Source organism: Lycorma delicatula, chromosome 4, assembly GCF_047948215.1.
Source record: "Lycorma delicatula isolate Av1 chromosome 4, ASM4794821v1, whole genome shotgun sequence".
Taxonomy (NCBI): Eukaryota; Metazoa; Arthropoda; class Insecta; order Hemiptera; family Fulgoridae; genus Lycorma; species Lycorma delicatula.
In genome coordinates, this window is record NC_134458.1 from 99,798,965 (window position 1) to 99,820,519 (window position 21,555).

The 21,555-nt window shown below is 35.5% G+C and overlaps 1 protein-coding gene across 3 annotated transcripts in view; it reads right to left on the reverse strand.

The window, feature by feature from the left end:
- SMC5 (structural maintenance of chromosomes 5) overlaps positions 1-21,555 on the reverse strand; it is a 128,846-nt gene that overhangs the window by 80,998 nt on the left and 26,293 nt on the right. For 2 of the 3 annotated variants that reach the window (XM_075363793.1, XM_075363792.1), the window contains exon 4: positions 15,735-15,864. In XM_075363793.1, coding sequence (XP_075219908.1) covers positions 15,735-15,864 — 130 coding nt within the window. Of the gene's footprint in view, positions 1-14,412; positions 14,547-15,734; positions 15,865-21,555 lie in introns of those variants that run through there. The other variant, XM_075363794.1, reaches the window with a different exon arrangement.

Below are 21,555 nucleotides of genomic sequence, written 5' to 3' on the forward strand. Positions count from 1 at the left end.
GGGAAAAACCCCACACCCCCACCCTGTCCCATTATGGTGTCTCACATGGCATTACCAAGTCACGATCAGGACCGCCACCGGCGGAGGGAAGCCACGCCCCCGGTCGCTCGGGCTACCATACACCAGCAGCGCAGCCATTCCCACCAGCGGGAGCCCCAAATCGAATCACAAACAACACCAATGTAACCGTGGGACGATGCCAATGTAACTACCTCCAACCAATCCAATGCCTAGGCCAGAACCCTAGCTACCCGGGATCCTGCCACGATCGATTACCTCGATTAAACTCCCTCTGCAGACCTACAGATTGTAAGGACGCGAAGAAAAGAGCCACTATGGACCATTTCTCACGGATCATCCAGTTAGTACGGAGATTCAGAAAGGAATGTATTCTATCAAGTTCCCTATCGGCTTGTGAACGTTCGACCTTGTATCAGGGACAGACGTAGAGGACGTGGTCCACGTACCATCAGTCCCGTAATCCGGGCATTAACTCAAATCCACCAAACAAAACCTAGCCAAACTCGCCCAAAAGGCAACAAGCCCAGAGAAAAACTGTGTGATATACAGATTGGTGAGACCCATCAAATTGCACCTAAATTAGACACTATAGGAAATATAACATACGTGTAGCAACCTGTGGGGGACTCAACCCACCTGACCTGCCAAGACGCAAGGCCCCGGTCTTCAATCTCCTGGTTTTGTTCTGACGTCTATTTACCTTGCAAATGTAGCTTCCTTACGCTCATTAGCCAAGATATATATTTATGACTCCGGGTATAACACAAACTGCCTCCTGCGAGACTGTTCTGTAACCGCCTATAACAAGAAGAGTCAGCAAGAAGAGTCGCTAGGCCCGCAGCAAAATGTTCGCGCAATACCTAAAAGCCATGCAGTGAACTGACAGGCGCAGCATACAGCATAATAGCTTCGCTGACACCTTTGTAAAGGACACACATGGTACGGTAATTCAACACCCAATCGGGATGAACGACTCTACGGATTCAATAAAAAGCATTATCGGCCTTTTTTGCTACATACTGTAATGTCCCTTGAACCAAAAATTCTCATCAAGTATAACACCCAGGTATTTTTGAGTCGTAACGTACCGAATGGGGAGACCAGCCATCCGAACTCAGATTCGTCGGGAAGCAACCAATCGGCCCTTAAGCAATATCATTGTGGTTTTCTCTGGGCTGAAAATCATCTTATGTTGAAGATTCCACAGTCGGAGTGTCTCACAAGCACAAGCAGCTCGGAATTCTACCTTGTTATGCGAATCCCCTTCAATCAGTAGCAGCGTGTCGTCAGCATAAGCGATGACACGACAACCACATGGCAACCTTAAATGCAACACAGAATCGAATTCTATGATCAAAAGAAGGGGACTCAGAACACTGCCCTGAGGGCAAGCTTTAGTTAAGGTCTTACGAACTTCCAAGCCGCCATCACGCAAGGAAACAGTCCGATGGCTGAAATAACTTGAGAGCACTTCTTTCATGTACACTCACGCTTCTGCATCTGAAACAGGGCAGAGGGCCACCATAAGTTGTTAAATGCCCCAGATATGTCCAGAAAGATTCCTAATACATATTTAAATGGACTGGAAGGAAGCTCTATCTTTCACCTTTAGTATGGCATCTTTAGTGCTCTTGCCCGGTCGGAAATCATACTGGTTGTCTATTAGCAAATGATCAGTGGCCAATCTAATAGTAATATGTAAATATAGGACCTTCTCTAAAACCTTGCCAATCACGGGCAAGAGCATTAGTGGATGGTAAGAACTAACAGTAGGATCTTTGTTGCCACCTTTGAACAACACCAAGTCTACATGCTTCCAACATGCCGGAAAGTGGCCGGCAAAGAGCAACCTATTATATATTCTAGTAAGAGGACTAACAACCACTGGAAGCGCTCGGATGAGGAGCTCCACTGTGATACAATCATATCCGGGGACCTTGTGCCATGCCATGCTACAGATCACCTGGTGCACTTCCACCTCAGTGATCTCAGAAGACTGTATGTCGGTCTCGAAAATGGCGACTTCCTGCTGACACGCCGGTGGTATGAAACCTCACCCACCATAGTGTCATCCGGAAGCAAATCATTCAGCAAAATAATAAGTACACGGTCCTCATCAATTACCACACCCTTGTAGGTTGATAAAGCTGCCAGGAGGACATCTTTCCTGCACTTATGTACAAGGGCTCCATACACAATGCTCCAAGGGTCTCTATTCCCTTGCTCCTGAATAAAGGAATGCCAGGAATTATTACACTTGGAGGACCTAATGCTGTGAAAGTACCTAGTCCTCACTCTGCAGTTCGGACTGCACACCAATCAGGATCACCCTCTCGTTGCGCAGCCCTTCTGAGTCGATCCACAGACTGCTTCATTGCTATCAGATTCCAAGACCACCAACCAGATATACGTTCCCGGCCAGTTCCTCTAGGAATGGTGGTTTCAGCCGCCGCCACCACCACAAAAGCAAAATTTTCTGCCAGGACATCTAATGGCAGGCCATCAAGTTCTTGAAAAAAATCTCCAGTCTGGACTCCAATAAAGAGGAGAATTTTGGCCAGTCCGGCTTCCTATGCAGGAAGCGCCCCCCGGTAAACAGAAAAGTATCCCTCGTGGCCATCGCGCAGCACATCCACAATTTTGAATAGTATCAACAGATGATCGCTAGAACAGACATTGACCACAGACCAGTTAAGGACCCTGCCAGGGTTGTCCCTACCATTGGTCATGTCAATATTTGTACCTGAAAAGGCTCATCATCCGTTAACCATAGCGATGTAAGTAGCCAACTGGTCTGCAACATTAAAGATATCAAAATTGTGCTGCGTGATGAAACTGTCAATTAGGCCACCGTCATGATCAGTGATCCCACTGTGCCAGAAAAGCGACTGCGCATTACATCTACACCAATAAGGATTGGACCATTGCCCAAAATATGAAGGATCCTATCCCATCTCGCTAGGTGTTCCTCAATGGGATCCCTGTATTGGAAATATGAACTAACAACTGTAAGGTTCTGTCCACCAATGGCAAGTCTGACCACAACATGATGCGTGTCAGAAACCTGCTGTATAAAGACACTATCAAGCGACTTCCTGCACAGAATAGCAGACATACAAATATGCCCTATACAAAACTTTTTCCAGCTGTAAAAGCCTGGCAGATCACCCCTAATTACATATGGGTGATGCAGAAGGACAACATCGAGTCTCCATCTCTCTACAATTTCACCTAACTCAACCTGGACTACATAAACACCCTGGGCATTTAGTTTACTGAACGTAACCATCTAAGGAATTAAAGTACAGCGCAACGGCCCTCACATTAAAGCCACACTCCTTACTAACAACTGGGTGTTCGTGATTCTTGTGCAACCTCTTACAGTTAACACAGGCTGGAGCCTCGGACCTATGCAAACAATCGTCACGTTTGTGGCCCTCCTCACAAAAATATGCAAACTTACATAATTTAGCCCTGTGACCATATCTGCAGCACTTGAAACATCTTTAGACATCCATGTACTCTTGGCAGAACCCTAAATCAATAAATAGTCTGCCTGCAGACGTAAATTTTTGAAAAAGACCAGAAAGTTCTGGTCTTTTTCAAAAATTTACGTCTGAGACATTTTAATAATTTTAATTTTGTCTGAGACAAAATTTTACCTCAAAGACTCCATGATATTTCTGGTATCATGCCTTCCTGTTTTAAAGACCAACCTGCAGTTCCGCTGGAAGGCGGCTTCATCCAAATCAGTGTTCTGCTTCCTAATGAGGGACAAGACATCTTCATCGGTCAGGTTATGGTCAATATCATAGACTACAATAAACAGTCTACGTGTTCTCTTCGGGTCTATTTTCACATTCAATCGCTTAACCGCCGTGGAATCTCTAATCGCCTGAATGGTGTCCGTATCATCCACTAGCACAACTAATCCCTTGCTGATCTCTTTAATGTTCCTAATTTTAAGACCTTTCCAGTCACCCTGAAGGGCAACCTGGAGGTCTTTCTTCAGCTGACTGCTGGACACAGCCAAGCCCTCCGCCCTATTAACAAATGCAACCTTAGGTTCTTTAGAGGACTGGCTGGTTCCATGTCTGCCCTGACCACCTCAGCACACCTATGTGACTGCATCAGAGTTGAGGCCAGTTTCTGAGCTACAGCTACTTCTGCAGGCCATGAGGCAAGATTTTTTAACTCCTCGATGAGAGCTGTGAAAGCCACACAGAAGAATTCAGGCCGGGGCAATAATCTCCTCTTGGTAGCAGCACTAGTATACTTGGGATTCACTAAATAGGAAGACAAGCCACCCCGTTCTGCCAAAACATCATGGGCCAAAGGAGCAGAGCTGCCAGGCCTGCCTCCGGCTTGCAAAAACTCTTCAATAAGTTGGTTCATACCCTCCCAGGTGGTCACCCCTATATCTACCTGTGAACTATCATTGTCAGGACCAGTGTTCAAGGAGCACTCCTTCAGTTAGGCTTCTTGCCTACCTCACTAACATCTGTCATGGTCACAGATGCCCTGACCTAAGAGTATACGAAAAAAAATGCTCGTTGTATTCCTTCTACTTAGATGTTGGGCACACACCCACAAGCGAGACTACCCGCAGCTGGAGACCTTCTGTATTCTCCTATCACTCTTTGCACCTCTTCGCAGCTACTGGATCAAATGTATGAAATCAAAGATCAACACATAGTTACAGATTACGGTCCCCGCTCTAAAAGAGGGCGAGCAGGACTAAGGGTAAAGGTCCCTTTGCTCATAACAGGGACTTGCAACCAGGAGTCGTTGCCACTCTTTTCACCACGAAGAGGCAGGTGCTCAAACAAATAGTGCGCCAAATCCTCTGAATCCCTATGAAAAGTGTAAGAATCATCTAAACAGTAAGGGCGCAAAACTGTTGTAACAGTTCTCAGACAACAAGATTGTGCAACTGGGGAAGGTACACACTCAACCACCAGCTCAAAAATAGCACTGAAAAACATTATACAACGCAACCTCTGTTCATGAAAAATGAACCAGAGGTTACCAAAGAACACCAGTATCCACGATCTAGTTTTCAAATCTGTACAAAAGTAACTACCTTTACTAGGATTTGAATGCTGGAACTCTCAATTTCCAGATCAGCTGATTTGGGAAGATGCATTCACCACTAGACCAACCTGGTGAGTTGCATGCTGACATATTATCATGGTGAAAGAGCATTTTCTTTTTTGCTAGATGTGGACATTTAGCTTGAAAAGCACTCTTCAATTGCTCCAGTCTTTTTCCAGGAAGTCTGTGAGCACCACACCATAGAATTTTAAAAAACCATACTGTAGCCATGGCTTTTCCAGCAGGTGTTTCCAATGACCGCAAGCTCACACATACCTTCAGTTAGCGCTCATTTAATACAGCATTGTGGATTTATGTGACAATTTCGTTGATCATAGCTGTTTTTGGATGTTCTAAACCACCACCTTGTATGGCTACACAACCCATGTTAAATTCAGTAGCACATTTTTTTTTTACCGTTTTAAACAAATAGGAAGAATTCTTTAATGTGGAGTGTAACTCTTTTTGTATGTTTGTTTTTTTTTAAACAAAGAACTTTATAACAGGTCGAACTAAAATATTATCCATTTTTTAGATGTCAAAATTTATATGCTTTACTCGATCTTCAAAAACAAACAACTAAAACATATGAATTTGAAACTTTGCAACATGCCATATTTTTTTGTCTTCAGTCATTTCACTGGTTTGATGCAGCTCTCCAAGATTCCCTATCTAGTGTCAGTCGTTTCATTTCAGTATACTACACCCTACATCCTACATCCCTAACAATTTGTTTTACATATTCCAAACATTGTCTGCCTACACAATTTTTCCCATCTACCTGTCACTCCAATATCAAAGCAACTACTCCAGGATGCCTTAAGATGTGGCCTATAAGTCTTGTCTTTTCTTTTAGCTATATTTTTCCAAATGCTTCTTCCTTCATCATTTGCCGCAACACCTCTTTATTTGTCACCTTATCCACCCATCTGATTTTTAACATTTTCCTATAGCACCGCATTTCAAAAGCTCCTAATCTTTCCCTCTCACGTACTCCAATCATCTAAGTTACACTTCCATATAAAGCTACGCTCCCAAACATATACTTTCAAAAATGCTTACCTGATGTTTAAATTAATTTTTGATGTAAGCAAATTATATTTCTGACTGAAAGCTCATTTTGCCTGTGCTATTCAGCTTTTCATGTCGCTCTTGCTTCGTCCAACTTTAGTGATTTTACTTCTTAAATAACAAAATTATTCTACCTCCATAGTCTTTTCTCATCCTATTTTTATATTCAGTAGTCCATCTACTTTATCTACTACAGTTCATTACTATCTTTTTGTTCCTGTTTATTTTCATGTGGTAGTTCTTACACAGGACTTCATTAATGCCATTCGCTGTTTCCTCTAAATCTTTTTTACTCTCAGCAAGAATTACTTTATCATCTATCGTAACATCTTTATCTTTTCACCTTGCACTGTTACTCCAGATCTAAAGAGTTCTTTAACATTATTAACTGCTAGTTCTATGTAAAGATTAAAAAGTAACAGTGAGAAGAGAAAATCTTTGTCAGACTCCCTTTTTTATTACGGCTTTTTTCTTATGTTCTTCAATTATTATTGTTGCAGTTTGGTTCCTGTAAATGTTAGCAATTGTTCTTCTATCTCTATACTTGAACCCTAGATTTTTTTTAAAATGCTGAACATTTTATTCCAGTCTAAGTTATCAAATGCCTTTTTTAAGTCTATTAATGCCATGTATGTTAGTTTGTTTTTCTTTAAAGCTTCCTTCTACTATTAATCTGAGAGCTAAAATTGCTTCCCTTGTCCCTACACTTTTCCTGAAACCAAATTGGTGTTCTCCTAACACTTCTTCCACTCTCCTCTCAATTCTTCTGTACATAATTCTAGTTAAGATTTCTGTTGCATGAGTAGTTAAGTTAAGGTAATTGTTCATTATTCTTCACATTTATTTGCTCCTGCTTTCTTTGGTATCATGAGAATAACACTCTTTTTGAAGTCTCACAGAACTTTCCCTTTTTTGTAAATACTACACACCAGTTTGTATAACCTATGTATCGCCTCGTCACCTGCACTGCACAGTAACTCTGCAGGTATCCCATCTATCCCAGGAGCCTTTCTGCCATTCAAATCTTTTAATGCTCTCTTAAATTCAGATCTTAGTATTGTATCTCCCTTCTCATCCTCTTTAACTTCCTCTATAACACAGTTTCTAATTCAATTCCTCCATATAACTCTTCAATATACTCCACCCACCTATTGACCTTTTCTTTCATATTATAAAACGGTATACCATCTTTGTTTAGCACATTATTAGATTTTAATTTATGTACCACAAAATTCTCCTTAACTTCCCTATATGCTCTGTCTATTTCACCAATGATCATTTCTTTTTCCACTTCTGAACACTTTTCTTTAATTCACCTGTTTTCTTTGTTCTGCCTAAGTTCACTTCTGCTGATTTAAAAATTTCCTTAACATTCTCCATTCTTTTTCTATATTTCTACCTTATGTTTTTTACTTAAGACTTCTTGCGATGTTCTCCTCAAAAATCTTCTATACCTCCTCTTCCTCAAGCTTCTCTAAATTCCACCAATTCATCTGACACCTTTTCTGCAGGTTTTTAAACCCCAAACTACATTTCATTATCACTAAATTATGGTCGCTATCAATGTCTGCTCCTGGATATGCTTTGCAATCGACAAGTTGATTTCTAAATCTTTACTTACGTATTATATAATCTATCTGATACCTTGCAGTATTGCCCGACTTTTTACATGTGTATATTCTTAAATTTTATTTCTTTTAAACTGGGTGTTAGTAGTCACTAACTTATATTTCATGCAAAACTCAATAAGTCAGTCCCCTCTTTCATTTCTTTTGCACAGTCCGTATTAGTATTTCTTCCTTGCCTTTTCTGATGCTTGCATTCCAATCTCCAACCATTACCAAATTTTCATCCCCTTTTATGTGTTTAATGGCTTTGTTAATTTCTTTGTATACACACTCAACCTCTTCATCATCATGGGCACTTGTAAGCACATAGATGTTAACAATCATTGTTGGCTTAAGTTTTGATTTTTTACTGCTAAGCTTTTTGAAATACCTCTTCGCTATCTTCTTGTTCATTACAAAACCTACTCCTGTCTGCCCTTTATGCTCAGTTAATTATTCTAAAATCATCTGACCAAAAGTCTTTTGCTCTTCCCACTGAATCTCACTAATTTGTACTACATCTACATTTAACCTACCCATTTCCTTCTTTAAATTTTTTAAGCCACCAACTTTTTCAGACTTCTAACATTCCACAATCTGATTCGTAGAATGTTATTTCTTAATTTTCTGGCAACGCCTTCCTTAGCAGTCCCAACCCGTAATCCAAACAAGGAACTAGTTTACCTCTGGAATTGTTTACCAAGGAAAACATCACTGTTACATGAAAATGCAGAGAACTACATTTTTTGGGGAAAAATAAACAGCTGTAGTTTTCCATTGTTTTCAGCTGTGCAGTACTCAAAAGATTGAGTGATGATTATATGGCCGTTTAAGTCTTCCTGACCTATGCCCTTAACAGCTACTAAAAGAGATGCTGCCCTCTTTCAGGAATTATTCCTTAGTCTGGCTCTCAACAGATACCACTCCGATATGGTTGCACCTTCAGTCCAGCTACTCTGTATCACTGAGCACTCAGTCCTCTCACCATCAGCAAGGTCTCATGATTCATAGAGGGGGGAAGCCATCTAAAACATCATAATTGACAAATATCATAGTCATTTGGTCATTCTTGCATCATCTCTGTGTCAGGCTCAGAACTCTACGTACAACCTTGTACATTTCCATTTTCTATCTATTTTTAAAAATTTCTGTACTTTTAGTTGGATATGTTTTCTATTATAAAACAGTTTATTGAAAATAAACTGTTTGATAAAATAAACATAACTGGTAATATCTTATCAAACTGTTATTCAATATTATATCTACAATTTGGTGATCTATCTACATATAATTACAAGTAACAAAAATATAAAATTAACATTTTATTATAAATTTACTAAGGAATTAAATTTAAGAAAAAAACAGATTGGTGAAATCAGAACTTGATTTAAGAGTTGAAATTTAAAACTGACTTGTGATTTGTCGACAGTTACAGTCATTCTTTTTTACACACATGGATGTTACGGTACAAAGCCATATTGAATTTTTCCTACTTAATGACATAAAGTAAGATGACAATAACTAATACGATTACAGATTTGATCAGACAATAAACTATCACAAGCAATTGTGGTCATTTAAAATTTTTACCAAAGGAAATAAATTTTATATCAACCTCAAGTAATGGTATAATTATAATTAAAAAGAGCTACCATAAACAATCTTTACTTTACTTACATTCTCCATAATTTTACCACCAAGTAACAAATTTATTTATGAGGGTTATTTTTTTTTCAAGGTCCAATCAGTCACAAAATTAAAACCACAGTGAAAACAAAAAATTTTTTATTTGTAACAAGTACTTATATAGTTACGCTATTTCTCTATTTTCCACTCCGATTTAGACATTTGTCGTAGCGTAGTACCAACTTTCCAATACCCTCGTCATAGAACGGAGCCGCCTGTGTTCCCAAGGATCTTGGGAACCCATCTCGCACACAGTTTGTGGTACTGAAGTCTCTCACTCACAATGGTGTAGAGAGCTGACCTTGAAATTTCAGGAAACGAATTACTCAATACAGAAATTGTGAACCGACGATTTTCTCGAATTGTCTCATCCACTCGCTCAACGAAATCATCGGTTGACACTCGTTTCCTTCCCTGACTGCCTGCATCATGAACATCTGTACGTCCTGCATTTAAGTTCCTGCACCATTGTTGCACTTTGCTGTCACTCATTGAAGTTTCACCGTACACATTACTTATTTGTCGATGAATTTCAGCTGCATTACACCCCTCAGCTTGAAGAAATCGATTACCGCACGCACTTCACACTTGGCGGGAGATGCTATTGTTGTAGACATGTTTACATGCTAACTGTGTGTTCAGAACTAAACGAAGTGACACGGCGTGATTGAAGGCCATACTAGAGATGCTGCACAACACATATGCGCAAAGGTTCATCCAATTTTTGCACGGGTTTTTATTTCGCGATCGATTGGACCTTGAAAAAAATAATAACCCTCGTAGTTTAAAGGCAATAGAGAATTTTATAGATTTATATTTTAAAGGAATGAAGAATGTACTACAGTATTAGTAACTGCCCCATCTTTATCTTCCAGATCTATTTTTAGATGAATATTTATTCTAAAAATAATTTTAAATACACTGAGATCAACTATGAGAATGATAAAACTATACAAATTGATTTTTTAACATCATTAAAATATAAATTTTATAAATTAAATAGAGCAGTTTTCCTTATGCACCACCTGAAGTTGATTAACTGCAAGAGATAAAACTGTTTAATCTTAACTAACTGTAAGTTGCAATAGTAACTGTAAGTTAAATATAACATAGGGGAACATAGCATACCACAAAATCTGTATTTACATAAAATGAATAATATTTAAGGAGTGTGCAGAATTTTTTGTTTAGGTAGTAAAATTACAAAAATGTTGTAAGTACAAATTAAAACTAATAAGAGGCTATTTATGCTTCACATACTGTATTTACCTAAATTTACTATACAATAACTACAAAATTTTATTTGACTTAAACATCATCTTCTAACAACTTATGTATTGTATTTACGATACGGACAAGTTTGCAATTTAATATTCCATTTTTATCCTCTTGGTTAAAAGGTGAAGCCATAAATACTTTCAACCATATTTTTTAACATATTGTGATCAATTGATAAATTAAGTAATATATGTAGAAGACAGAAAACAATATTTTTAAATTTACTGGTAACAACATGGAATTCCATTAGGACCAAGAAAGAGGATTGCAGGAGTTTAATATTTTTAATACTTTTTGTAATATTAATTTTAATATTATTTAACTAGGCAAACATATAAAAATTACTATAAAACTAGTAAAATCTGGTAATATATAGTTATAAGCTTATTTTTTTAACTGAATTCAAAAAAGGAGAAAGCTTTCAACATATGTGCTAAAGTCTTAATCTTCCAAACACGCAGATCTTGATGATTTCTTTTATCTAACAGAGGAAATTCTTCTACGGGCTATACATTTTTCCACATAATTTAAGTGAAAGCTTTTGTAGAAAGTTACAGAGACAACTTGACAATATTTTTTAATTGTTATTTTTCATTTACCTAATTATTTTTTTACTGCACAAGCGCATTGAATTACCTAACAGATACATATCTTACCTTATTATATTAATGAAACCCAAATATTAATATAAATAATTATTGTGAGGTGGAATGGCACAAATGATTAATACTACTTTCTGTTCAGTAGGTTGATAGTTTTGGTTCCATCAAACAAGTTATATTTTATATACATCTCTTTAACACTATCATTCAGTTACATCAGGTTCAACACATTGTGATCTGATAATCTGTAGATGTAACAAGCTGTAGATAGTGCACGCAATACAGAATTCAAAAAAGGAGAAAGCTTTCAACATATGTGCTAAAGTCTTAATCTTCCAAACACGCAGATCTTGATGATTTCTTTTATCTAACAGAGGAAATTCTTCTACAGGCTATACATTTTTCCACATAATTTAAGTGAAAGCTTTTGTAAGTAGAAAGTTACAGAGACAACTTGACAATATTTTTTAATTATTATTTTTCATTTACTTAATTATTTTTTTACTACACAACCGCATTGAATTACCTAACAGATACATATCTTACCTTATTATATTAATGAAACCCAAATATTAATATAAATAATTACTGTGAGGTGGAATGGCACAAATGATTAATACTACTTTCTGTTCAGTAGGTTGATAGTTTTGGTTCCATCAAACAAGTTATATTTTATATACATCTCTTTAACACTATCATTCAGTTACATCAGGTTCAACACATTGTGATCTGATAATCTGTAGATGTAACAAGCTGTAGATAGTGCACGCAATACAGGAATAAAATACATGGACATATTTAAGGACTCCAAATCAAGAAACCTGCTAAACATTACCCAAAAATATTTTTGTAGCTTTTACAACCATTAGATACAGTGATTGTTCAAAGTTTATAAATATGAAAGTGCTGTATATACTAGGACAAACATAATACAAACTTTTGTTTTAAAAATTTATTAGTATAGAATAAAAATACAAAACATATCTATTGCATTTCTGTGTAGTGTCTGTGAACTTCTAAACATTTTTCCTAATTTATATGAGCTTGTGGATCCATTCTTCATTCGAAGTTTGAGAACATGTCAGAAGCCAATTGCACGTGAACTCTTCTGTTTCATTGTTGCTCTGGAATTGAAGTTCTGTAAGTGCCTCCATCAATGCCCCAAACAAAAGGAAATTGCAGGGAGATAAATCTGGACAGCACAGGGATGTTCTAAGGTTTCCCAGTAAATTTTGTCTAGTTTATCCCAAGTCCTAGCAGCTGTGTGAGGCTTGGCACTGTTTGTGATGAGAATACATCTCTGATTAGGTGACATCATTTGTTCCTGTAGATGGCTATTGCTTTATCCCAAGAGATGGCAGTAGTATGCAGCATTCACAGCTCGACGTTCACTAAGATCAACTAGTAATATGCCCTTCCAATCCTAAAAGACAATTACAAGGACTTTTCCAGCTGATGGACATGTTTTCATGTCAACCAAAATTTTGGATTGCGACTGCCTCATTTATGCGAAACTCGATAATACGTTGCGCAACCGATGATGGAACCTCTTTCTCTGATGCAACACTACTGACCAGAGAGACATGAATGCAAAGGCATCTGAAGAGTCCATTCCCTTCCCACAGCTCAAACACCAACACCACAGCTATGCACCAGCCTACTTATGCTCTTATGTGAGCCATGAAGATAAAAGTTTTAGTTTATGTTTGATTGTTGTAACAAATTGCTTTTTATAATTAATGTAAGTTAGAAATCACTTTAATAAATGTGGTTAATTATTTTTTAGAAATGGATTATAGTCCAATTAAACCCTTCAATTGCATTAATTTAACATTGCAAAACATAACATTATTATAAATGCTAAATTAATTACACTAGATAAAAATATAAACAAAGAAATATGTTGAACAGTTATTAAAAATAAATTCAAAAACTGGTAAAAAATTTAACTAAAAAAAAGAAACTAAACTTCAGTACTGTATTTCCTTCGTTTCTACGCATAATTGTTTAGTAATTGAAATATCCATCTAACATTAAATTTTTAATTTTTTGTAACTTAAATTGTGTTTAGCTTTTCTCATTTTTTAAAATTTAATAATAGGTTATGTATACAAGCATACAATTAATAATGTAATGTACTTATAAAAATTATAATATACTTCATTATACATAAGTTATGTTCCACTTTTCCATCGGGTGCTGCTACCTAGCGAGGGCTAGAGTCTCCACGGCAAACTTGGTCAGGTGATCTGATCATGCCATGTCCTAAATCATAATGCCACAGGGAGTGGTCATTATGAGGTAGGGACTTATTCATTCGGCACTCGAATCTGATCCAAGGCGGTCACATCATACTCTTACTCCAGATGGACTCCATTCTTTGTTCGGATGAACGTTAGCTTTAATGTTGTATTTAATTTTATATTTTTTATTTTTATATGTCAAGTTATACGTTACATTATAATTCATTTCATTAAATGTCAAGACGACAATTCATTAAACCATTATTCAGCATGCAACAAGGCGTTGTCTTCATTATCACCTATGAACATACAGTCCAATCTCGCTTTAAAATCTACCACAACATGTTAACGGTCTTCAGGAGAGATTGTTCATAACAACATAATTTTATCAAACATATTTACTGATCACAGATAAATGAAATAATTATATAATAGACAGATTTATCACTGCTTTTTAAATGAGGTGTTTTACAGTGAGTATCAAAAAGATTCACCTTACTTTAAATAACTTTATTTTTTAAACAAGTGAATATAAAACCCTAGTAAATTATAAAATACATGTTTGAATATGAACTTTTGGCACATTTTCAGAAACAAAAAAGCGATATTTAAACTAAATACAAAAATATTAATTGCTATTTTAGTGATTAAAAAGAAATTTTTAATTTAATTTATTTTTATTTTTTGCTGTGAAATTAAAAAAAAGTACAGAAATTTTACTAACAATTTTCATAAATTCTCAATATGGCCCCCTCTGGATGCACTGCATACATCTACAGTTAAACTCATCCCATACTCAAGCAATCATACCTGATGTTACTGTAGCTGCTATCTGTTGTGCAGTTTGTCCACAGTTGCTGGAAGAGAGGGCAGACAAATGGAATCTATCTCAAACTCTTGCAAAAAAAAAAATTAAAGTCATCTATCTAGATATAGATGACCTCTGTGGCGAGTGGAAAAATACTAAATCAACAGCCTCCTTAAAGTCAATTCATCATTGTGGAAGCTCATTGTTGAAAAATCCTCAGTTGCAGATGTCAGTGTGGTAGTGCTCCATCCAGCTGGAAAATGAATTCATCAGAATTAACTTGTAACTGTGAGAAAAGCCAGTTCTGTAACATTTCCAGATATGAGATTCCCATAAAAAAACACACACAAACTACAAATCTTTTCTCAGGAAACGACACAGAAAACATTGACTTTTGAAAAGCCCATCATCCTTGGCTCTCATGTGGCGCCTCTGATTACCATATCCTTATGTTGTAGTTCACCTTTCCACTTGATGACTGACAATTTCTCTTTACATAAATGTCCTGTTTGTTGAAATTGTTGGTGCCATTGTCAAATGCTCAGATCATTAGGATGTGCAGTACAGAGTTATTATCAAAGAAAATCATGCTGCACAATTATCATGGCCTCATAATTGTTTAAGTGAAGAATGTAGAATGCTTTTTATTATGAGGTCATCATCTGATGCAGACTGAAGGGAGGTGTCTGTCAGCTACCAAGTGTAACTCCAGTATCCTGTCTTTTATATACAATATGGTTTGTTTGTTATGATAAACAGTTACAGAGTTAATGCTTTTTGATACACTCAGTACAACAACACTGTTTCCATATCAATAGATAAATATCAGATTTTAAGCAATAAACTGAAAATAATTAATAATGCTGAATTAGTAACTTATTACTTTTTTTACAAAAAAAAAAAAAAAAAAAAAAAAATGGTGTACTTTGTGAGGATCAAATTAGAATTTATAATTTGAATGTATTTGGTACTATTATTGAGTTTAATTAAATATAAATAATCTAATTTAATTGACAACTTTTAGTTACATAATGCGACTGCAAACGGTTTTGCAAAGAAAACAGCAACAGTACTCTAATAACTTTGTCATATGATCTAGTTTGCAAAAATAAAATGTCCAACTCTAAGTGTAATCCTAGCAATAGTTTTAAATTAATTAATAATAAAATTTTCAAATTAACATTGGTGATTTAAGTTATTTATCTTGAAGAACCAAACAAACATCACAATGTCATATGATCTAACAAAAATATAATCTAAAGAATTAATTTTAAAATGCACAACATAATATCAGATACTACACTGAAAATAACAGAGTACATACCAACTGAATTTAGAGTGTTCAATAACAGCTCTTGTTTATTCATTTTAGCAAAATCAAGTAATCTATCCTGTGGCAAAAACTGGCACATATTATCAACATGAATCGATAATTTCTTCATAAGTTCATCAACCTAAATTAAACAAAAATAGCATTTTTAATTCAAATATTATCTCAAATTTATTTTTCCTTAATGTCAAATATAATCGTTAAACAATACAAAATGGCCATCTAGTTTAATATTTTAGGTAAAGTTTTTTAAAATTATTTAAGAACATAATCATGCTTTCCAATCTATTCCAATAAACATCTATATGTAAATATATATATATATATGGACGAAATGATTCCGGAACCGATTTAAACTTTCTCCATACTTAAAATCTCAATTAAAAAAATCGGTTTGCGCCTCCACGTTGGTTCGTCTGGATAACCAGTTAGAAACGTGGAGATTTCTACTGGTGAACTAAATCGGAATCACCTCTCTGGATCACATCCAGAGTTGTAACTCGGGAATTTATTCCCACCCAAGGCTGACTTGCCTTTGAAAGTCAAATATGGAAGGTCTTTCAAGAAAAAATCCACCGTCTGGTAAATACCAGAGAAGGCTGCACTCGGATCCGGTGGGCAGCTGCTTAAAAGATAACAATGAATCGGAGCGTTTGGAAACACCCAAAAACAACACAACTTCAAAATTGAGGATAAGACACAAGCAAATAAACTACATTGCCACTCACAACATTAATTCTCTAACTCAACCCGGCAAACTAAAAACTCTAACAGACATAATGGACAAACAAAATATCCTAATCGCAGGACTTCAAGAAATGAGAAACACCGATCGAGAGCCGTTTGAATCTCAGGGTTACAAAATTTACAAAGGAATCCCCGGGAAACGTGTGATGAAGAATTGCCCACAGTTCAGAACAGGATTTGCAATCAATCTTAAAATAATTGACTCAGTCGTAGAATTTAAGTCTTACTCCCCCAGGATTTCAACCTTAACCCTAAAATCAGCCAATAAATTCTATACCATAATAAATGTCCATGCTCCCACCAATGACAAAAACAATCTTAAAAAAGATAGAGAAGAGATGGACAAATTCTGGGAACTTCTTGACCAAACTGCAAACAACATAAATAAGACCCACACGAAGATTTTAATAGGGGACTTTAATGCCCAACTTGGTAAAGAACGAAGATATCGTGATATTATAGGAAAATGGCCTGCCCAAAAGAAAACTAACAAGAACGGCCAAAGACTTGTCGAATTTTGCAGAAACCATAATATGATCTCAAAATCCACCTATTTTATGAGAAAACCAAACAAATTGAAGACTTGGAAACACCCAGATTGGAAAAAAGGAGAATGGCAACTGGATCATGTTTGCATGGACCGGAATTATCACAAGGAGATTTATAATGTAAAAGTCTTGAGAGGAACAGATACTGGATCGGACCATTACTTAATTAAAGTTAAAATAAAATTCACCCCGCATAAAAAGAAAAAATCCCAACCTAAAAACAAAAGAGCTTATGATCCACATAAATTAATAAACAATGCCATCTTTGAAGAAACAACAAAAAAAATCAAATTAACTAATAATTTAAAAGAACTGACATCCCAACTGAAAGAAATAGCTGAAGAACTAGCCCCTATAAACCCAAGAAAAAAACACCAATGGTGGAATGAAGAATGTGACAAAGCAGTCAAAGACCGACACCGGGCTTGGATCAACCACCAAACCCAGAAAACTGAAGAATCTAACCATGAATTCACCAAACAAAGGAAAATAACTCAGAAAATTATAAGAGGAACCAAACGACAAGCCCAAAAAAACTTGATTCAGCAAATAGAAGAAAGTTCCAAGAAAACTAATTTCCGAGACTATTATAAAATTTTTAGTCAGGCTCTTCAAAGATATGAACCACCCACCCTTATGCTGAGAGGAAAAAAAGGAAATATGGCCCATACCAATAAAGAAAATGCTGAAATTTTGGCAGAAACCTTCAATAGACTCCTCAACTGTGACGACCCCCCAGAGCTTTTTGAGATTGACACTGAAACTCCAGTTAAAACTTCACCAGTAAATATCAACCCGCCAACAACAATTCAAGAAGTTCTCGCAGCCTTAAATGAAATAAAAAACTACAAAGCAAGCGGAGAAGACCAGCTTTTCGCAGAACTCTGGAAACACTCATCAGTTTATTCAGTCAAAACTTCCCTACATCTATGCCTCGTGAAAATATGGAACGAAGAAAAACTTCCAGAACACTGGACCACAGCCCTCATCCATCCATTACATAAAAAAGGGGATAAAACTAATCCTGAAAACTACAGAGGCATATCTCTCCTGGATTGCACATACAAAATCCTGTCGAGAATCATATACAACCGATGCAAAGACCAACTTGAACTGGAACTTGGGGAATACCAAGGGGGATTTAGGCCATGGAGAGGTTGCCCGGAGCAAATAATATCCCTAAAACTTATGATGGACTTATATAAAAGACGGAAAAAACAACTAATAATCACCTTCGTCGACTTTAAAAGGGCCTATGATTGTATACACCGACCATCCATGCTGAATATTCTGAGAAACCTGGGCCTTCACCCTAAACTCGTAAACATGATAAAATTAACTTTAACCAATACCCAGTCCAGAGTGAAATTCAGAGGTGAACTCTCTCAACCCTTCTACATAAAAACTGGATTGAGGCAAGGAGACGGCCTCTCACCACTCCTTTTTAACTGCGCCCTTGAATTTGTCATGAGAAAATGGTATGAAATAAATCCCAAAAATATAAAAATGGGTACTAAGAAAAACTCCATCACACTAAATTGCCTAGGATTTGCAGATGACCTCGCTCTTTTAGCAAGTAATATTCAAGAAGCCAAAACACAAATCATGAGCCTTCAAAACCTAGCACAAAAGATAGGGCTTCATATCTCTTTCGAAAAAACTGAACTAATGGCCATAGATCCTCTGGTAATAGAGCACATTACAGTAAACAATCAGAAAATTAAAATAGTAAAACAATTTAAATATCTAGGGTAAATAATAACTTATAATTTAAATGAAAAAGTGACATGGCAAAACAGGACAAATAAAATGATTAAATCCCAAAAATTAACTTGGTCAACATATAACAAAAAATGCCTTTCTGCTAAAACAAAACTTAAATATTATAAAACTGTAGTACAGCCAGAAGTCACCTACGGAAGCGAGACCCTTTTCAAAATCACTCAGAAAAACCGAATTGAAAAAATTCTGAAAATAGAGAGGAGAATTGTCAGAACGTGTATCAATAAAAAACACCAAAAAGAAGGCCAATGGTGGGTTGTGCCAAATGAGGTGGTGTATCGAGAAATAGAGCCTTTTACTGATACTATGCGGAAAAAAAGAATCTCTTTCTTCGGTCATCTCATAAGGACACCGCAAACAAGACTGTCAAGAAATATCATTGAAAAGCTCTGGTTCCAAAAGCTAGAAGTAGGATGGATCAAAGAAATTAGAGAAGATATGAAAGAATTGGGAATTTCCCTGACTGACCTACAGAATAAAACTGGAAAAATTACAAAGCTAAAAGATAAAAGCATTAGATTTAAACAAAAGACAGACAAACGACAAAATACAACGAAGAGGGTGTTTACGGATGAAGAAAAGAAAGCAAGATCTGAACGGATGAAGAAATACTGGGCAGCTCGAAAGAGTAAAATAACACGCTTTTCTCAGAAAAGATCCAACTAAAATTGACTTAAGTGGTCCCATGTTGGCCGTAAAAGCATAATAATAATAATATATATATATATATATAAAATGCAGCAACAAAATCACAATATACATAGAAATAATACATAGTCAGTATAATTAAAATTTTCCAGTATCATATTACTTGATTATAATCAAATAGGAAATGCTTTATTAGTTAAATTTTGTAAATAAATTTGATTCTGTGATGATGAAATTTGGTTAATGACTTCAAAACAGCATATACTAATTAGCTCTTTGTTCATAAAAACTATAGCTTTAAAATAGAAACACAATTATGATACAATAAATAATTATAACTGTTATGAAAAAAAAATAAAACCTTCTATAGTATTATCTCGAGGACATTGTCTGTGTTGTCACATACACAAAAAATAGAAAAATAAATGACTTAACAAATAAAAAAATTTGACAAAATAAGATTTCTTGAAAATATGTTATTTTTTTAGTCAAATGCCTCTACAACCTAAAAAAATGCCTCTATAACTTAAGTTATTTAAAGCAATCAAGAGATTCTTGATTTCTATTAACAGATGGTACATGCCTAAACCAGAACTGTTTTTGGACCATGATGGAACTTTAGTCCATGACAGCACTGATTATAGAGCAAAAAATTAATACTGATCCTGCACATATTGACCTAAACCTAGAATAAGTAGACAGTGAAATAAATAACCATGTGATAAATTTCAGGTACAATTATTTGCAGACAAGACAGAAAGCTTAATAACCAGCTAAATAGCAGCTCTTTGCATCAGTAATGTGTAAAAACAAAAAAAAAGGATCAAGTGGGATAAATAATACACAAACTGGACCAAAGGGGAAGCATTGTTATATTCTCCAATGAGACATACTTAAGACGTTCAGAGAAAGGTACTGTATAGATTAAAATGTATCAAACCATGTAAGGAGGGAAATTTCAGTATTATTTTACTCTCAAAGGTACCCGTTTATTAGTGCCAATTGATACTACAGTGACAAACTGACAGATGATCAACATATCATCAAAAGTTTTGCAGCAAAAGTTGTTAGATGACTTCAAAAACTGTCACACAAGAAAACAGTGTTTCTACAAGATATTTACTACCATACTATACTATCAGTAAAAAGTAAACATATTTTTTAAAAAATATATAGAATATTTAAGTGACCCAGTGGCCAGACAACTCTGTTTCTTGTTTATTCAGAGGCAAATAAAAAATCGACAGAAAACTGACTAAAAAAAGAACAATAAAAATAAATTGCATCGTAAAAACTGACCTCATTATGCCAAAATATAGAGATGATTTCACAATGAAAAAATAAAGAAAAATTAATGATGTATTAAGAATTAAGGAGAACATATTAGCTGCTACACATTTTTATATTTGCAAACTATACTAATAGGAAACATCTTTAATTAAAATTATGTTTTATTAAATAATGTATGCTCAGATTTATTTACCTGATACTACATTACAATAAAGCAGTTCTAGGATCCCTGCATGCATAAAAGTGATAACCGCTTTTCAACCCAGCAGAAATTATTTGATTCTTTATTTAACATGTTCAGATAAATTAATGTCATAAATTAATATGATTTCATATTTAAAAAATTATAAGAGAAATGTAAAGAAAATGTGAAATGTATATATTATTAATAAACTTTTGTGTAAGCATACAAATGTTTTATCTTTCACGTTGTCTCCTGAAGGTTCTCTAAAATCCTAAAATAAACATAATTACTTATACGCTTCATTTACTTATATCTATAATTTTATGTGATGCATGTCAATCAGGTCAGATACTTGAATAAACTTTTTTTATTACAATAAATTTCTTTCAGAAAAATTAATATAATCAGCCTGCATGTTCATAAAAAACTTATATGACTCACTGACGTTTACCCCATCCTTACAGATACAAACTTGTAAACACATGTCGCTATTTATTATCAACTACCTTTTTTCACAGTTTAGCTGCTTATCACATCATAATTTATGCAGTAGTTTTCTAAATTAGTCTGGAGCAAAATTCTTATTAAGAAAATAATAAATTAATTAAAATAAAAA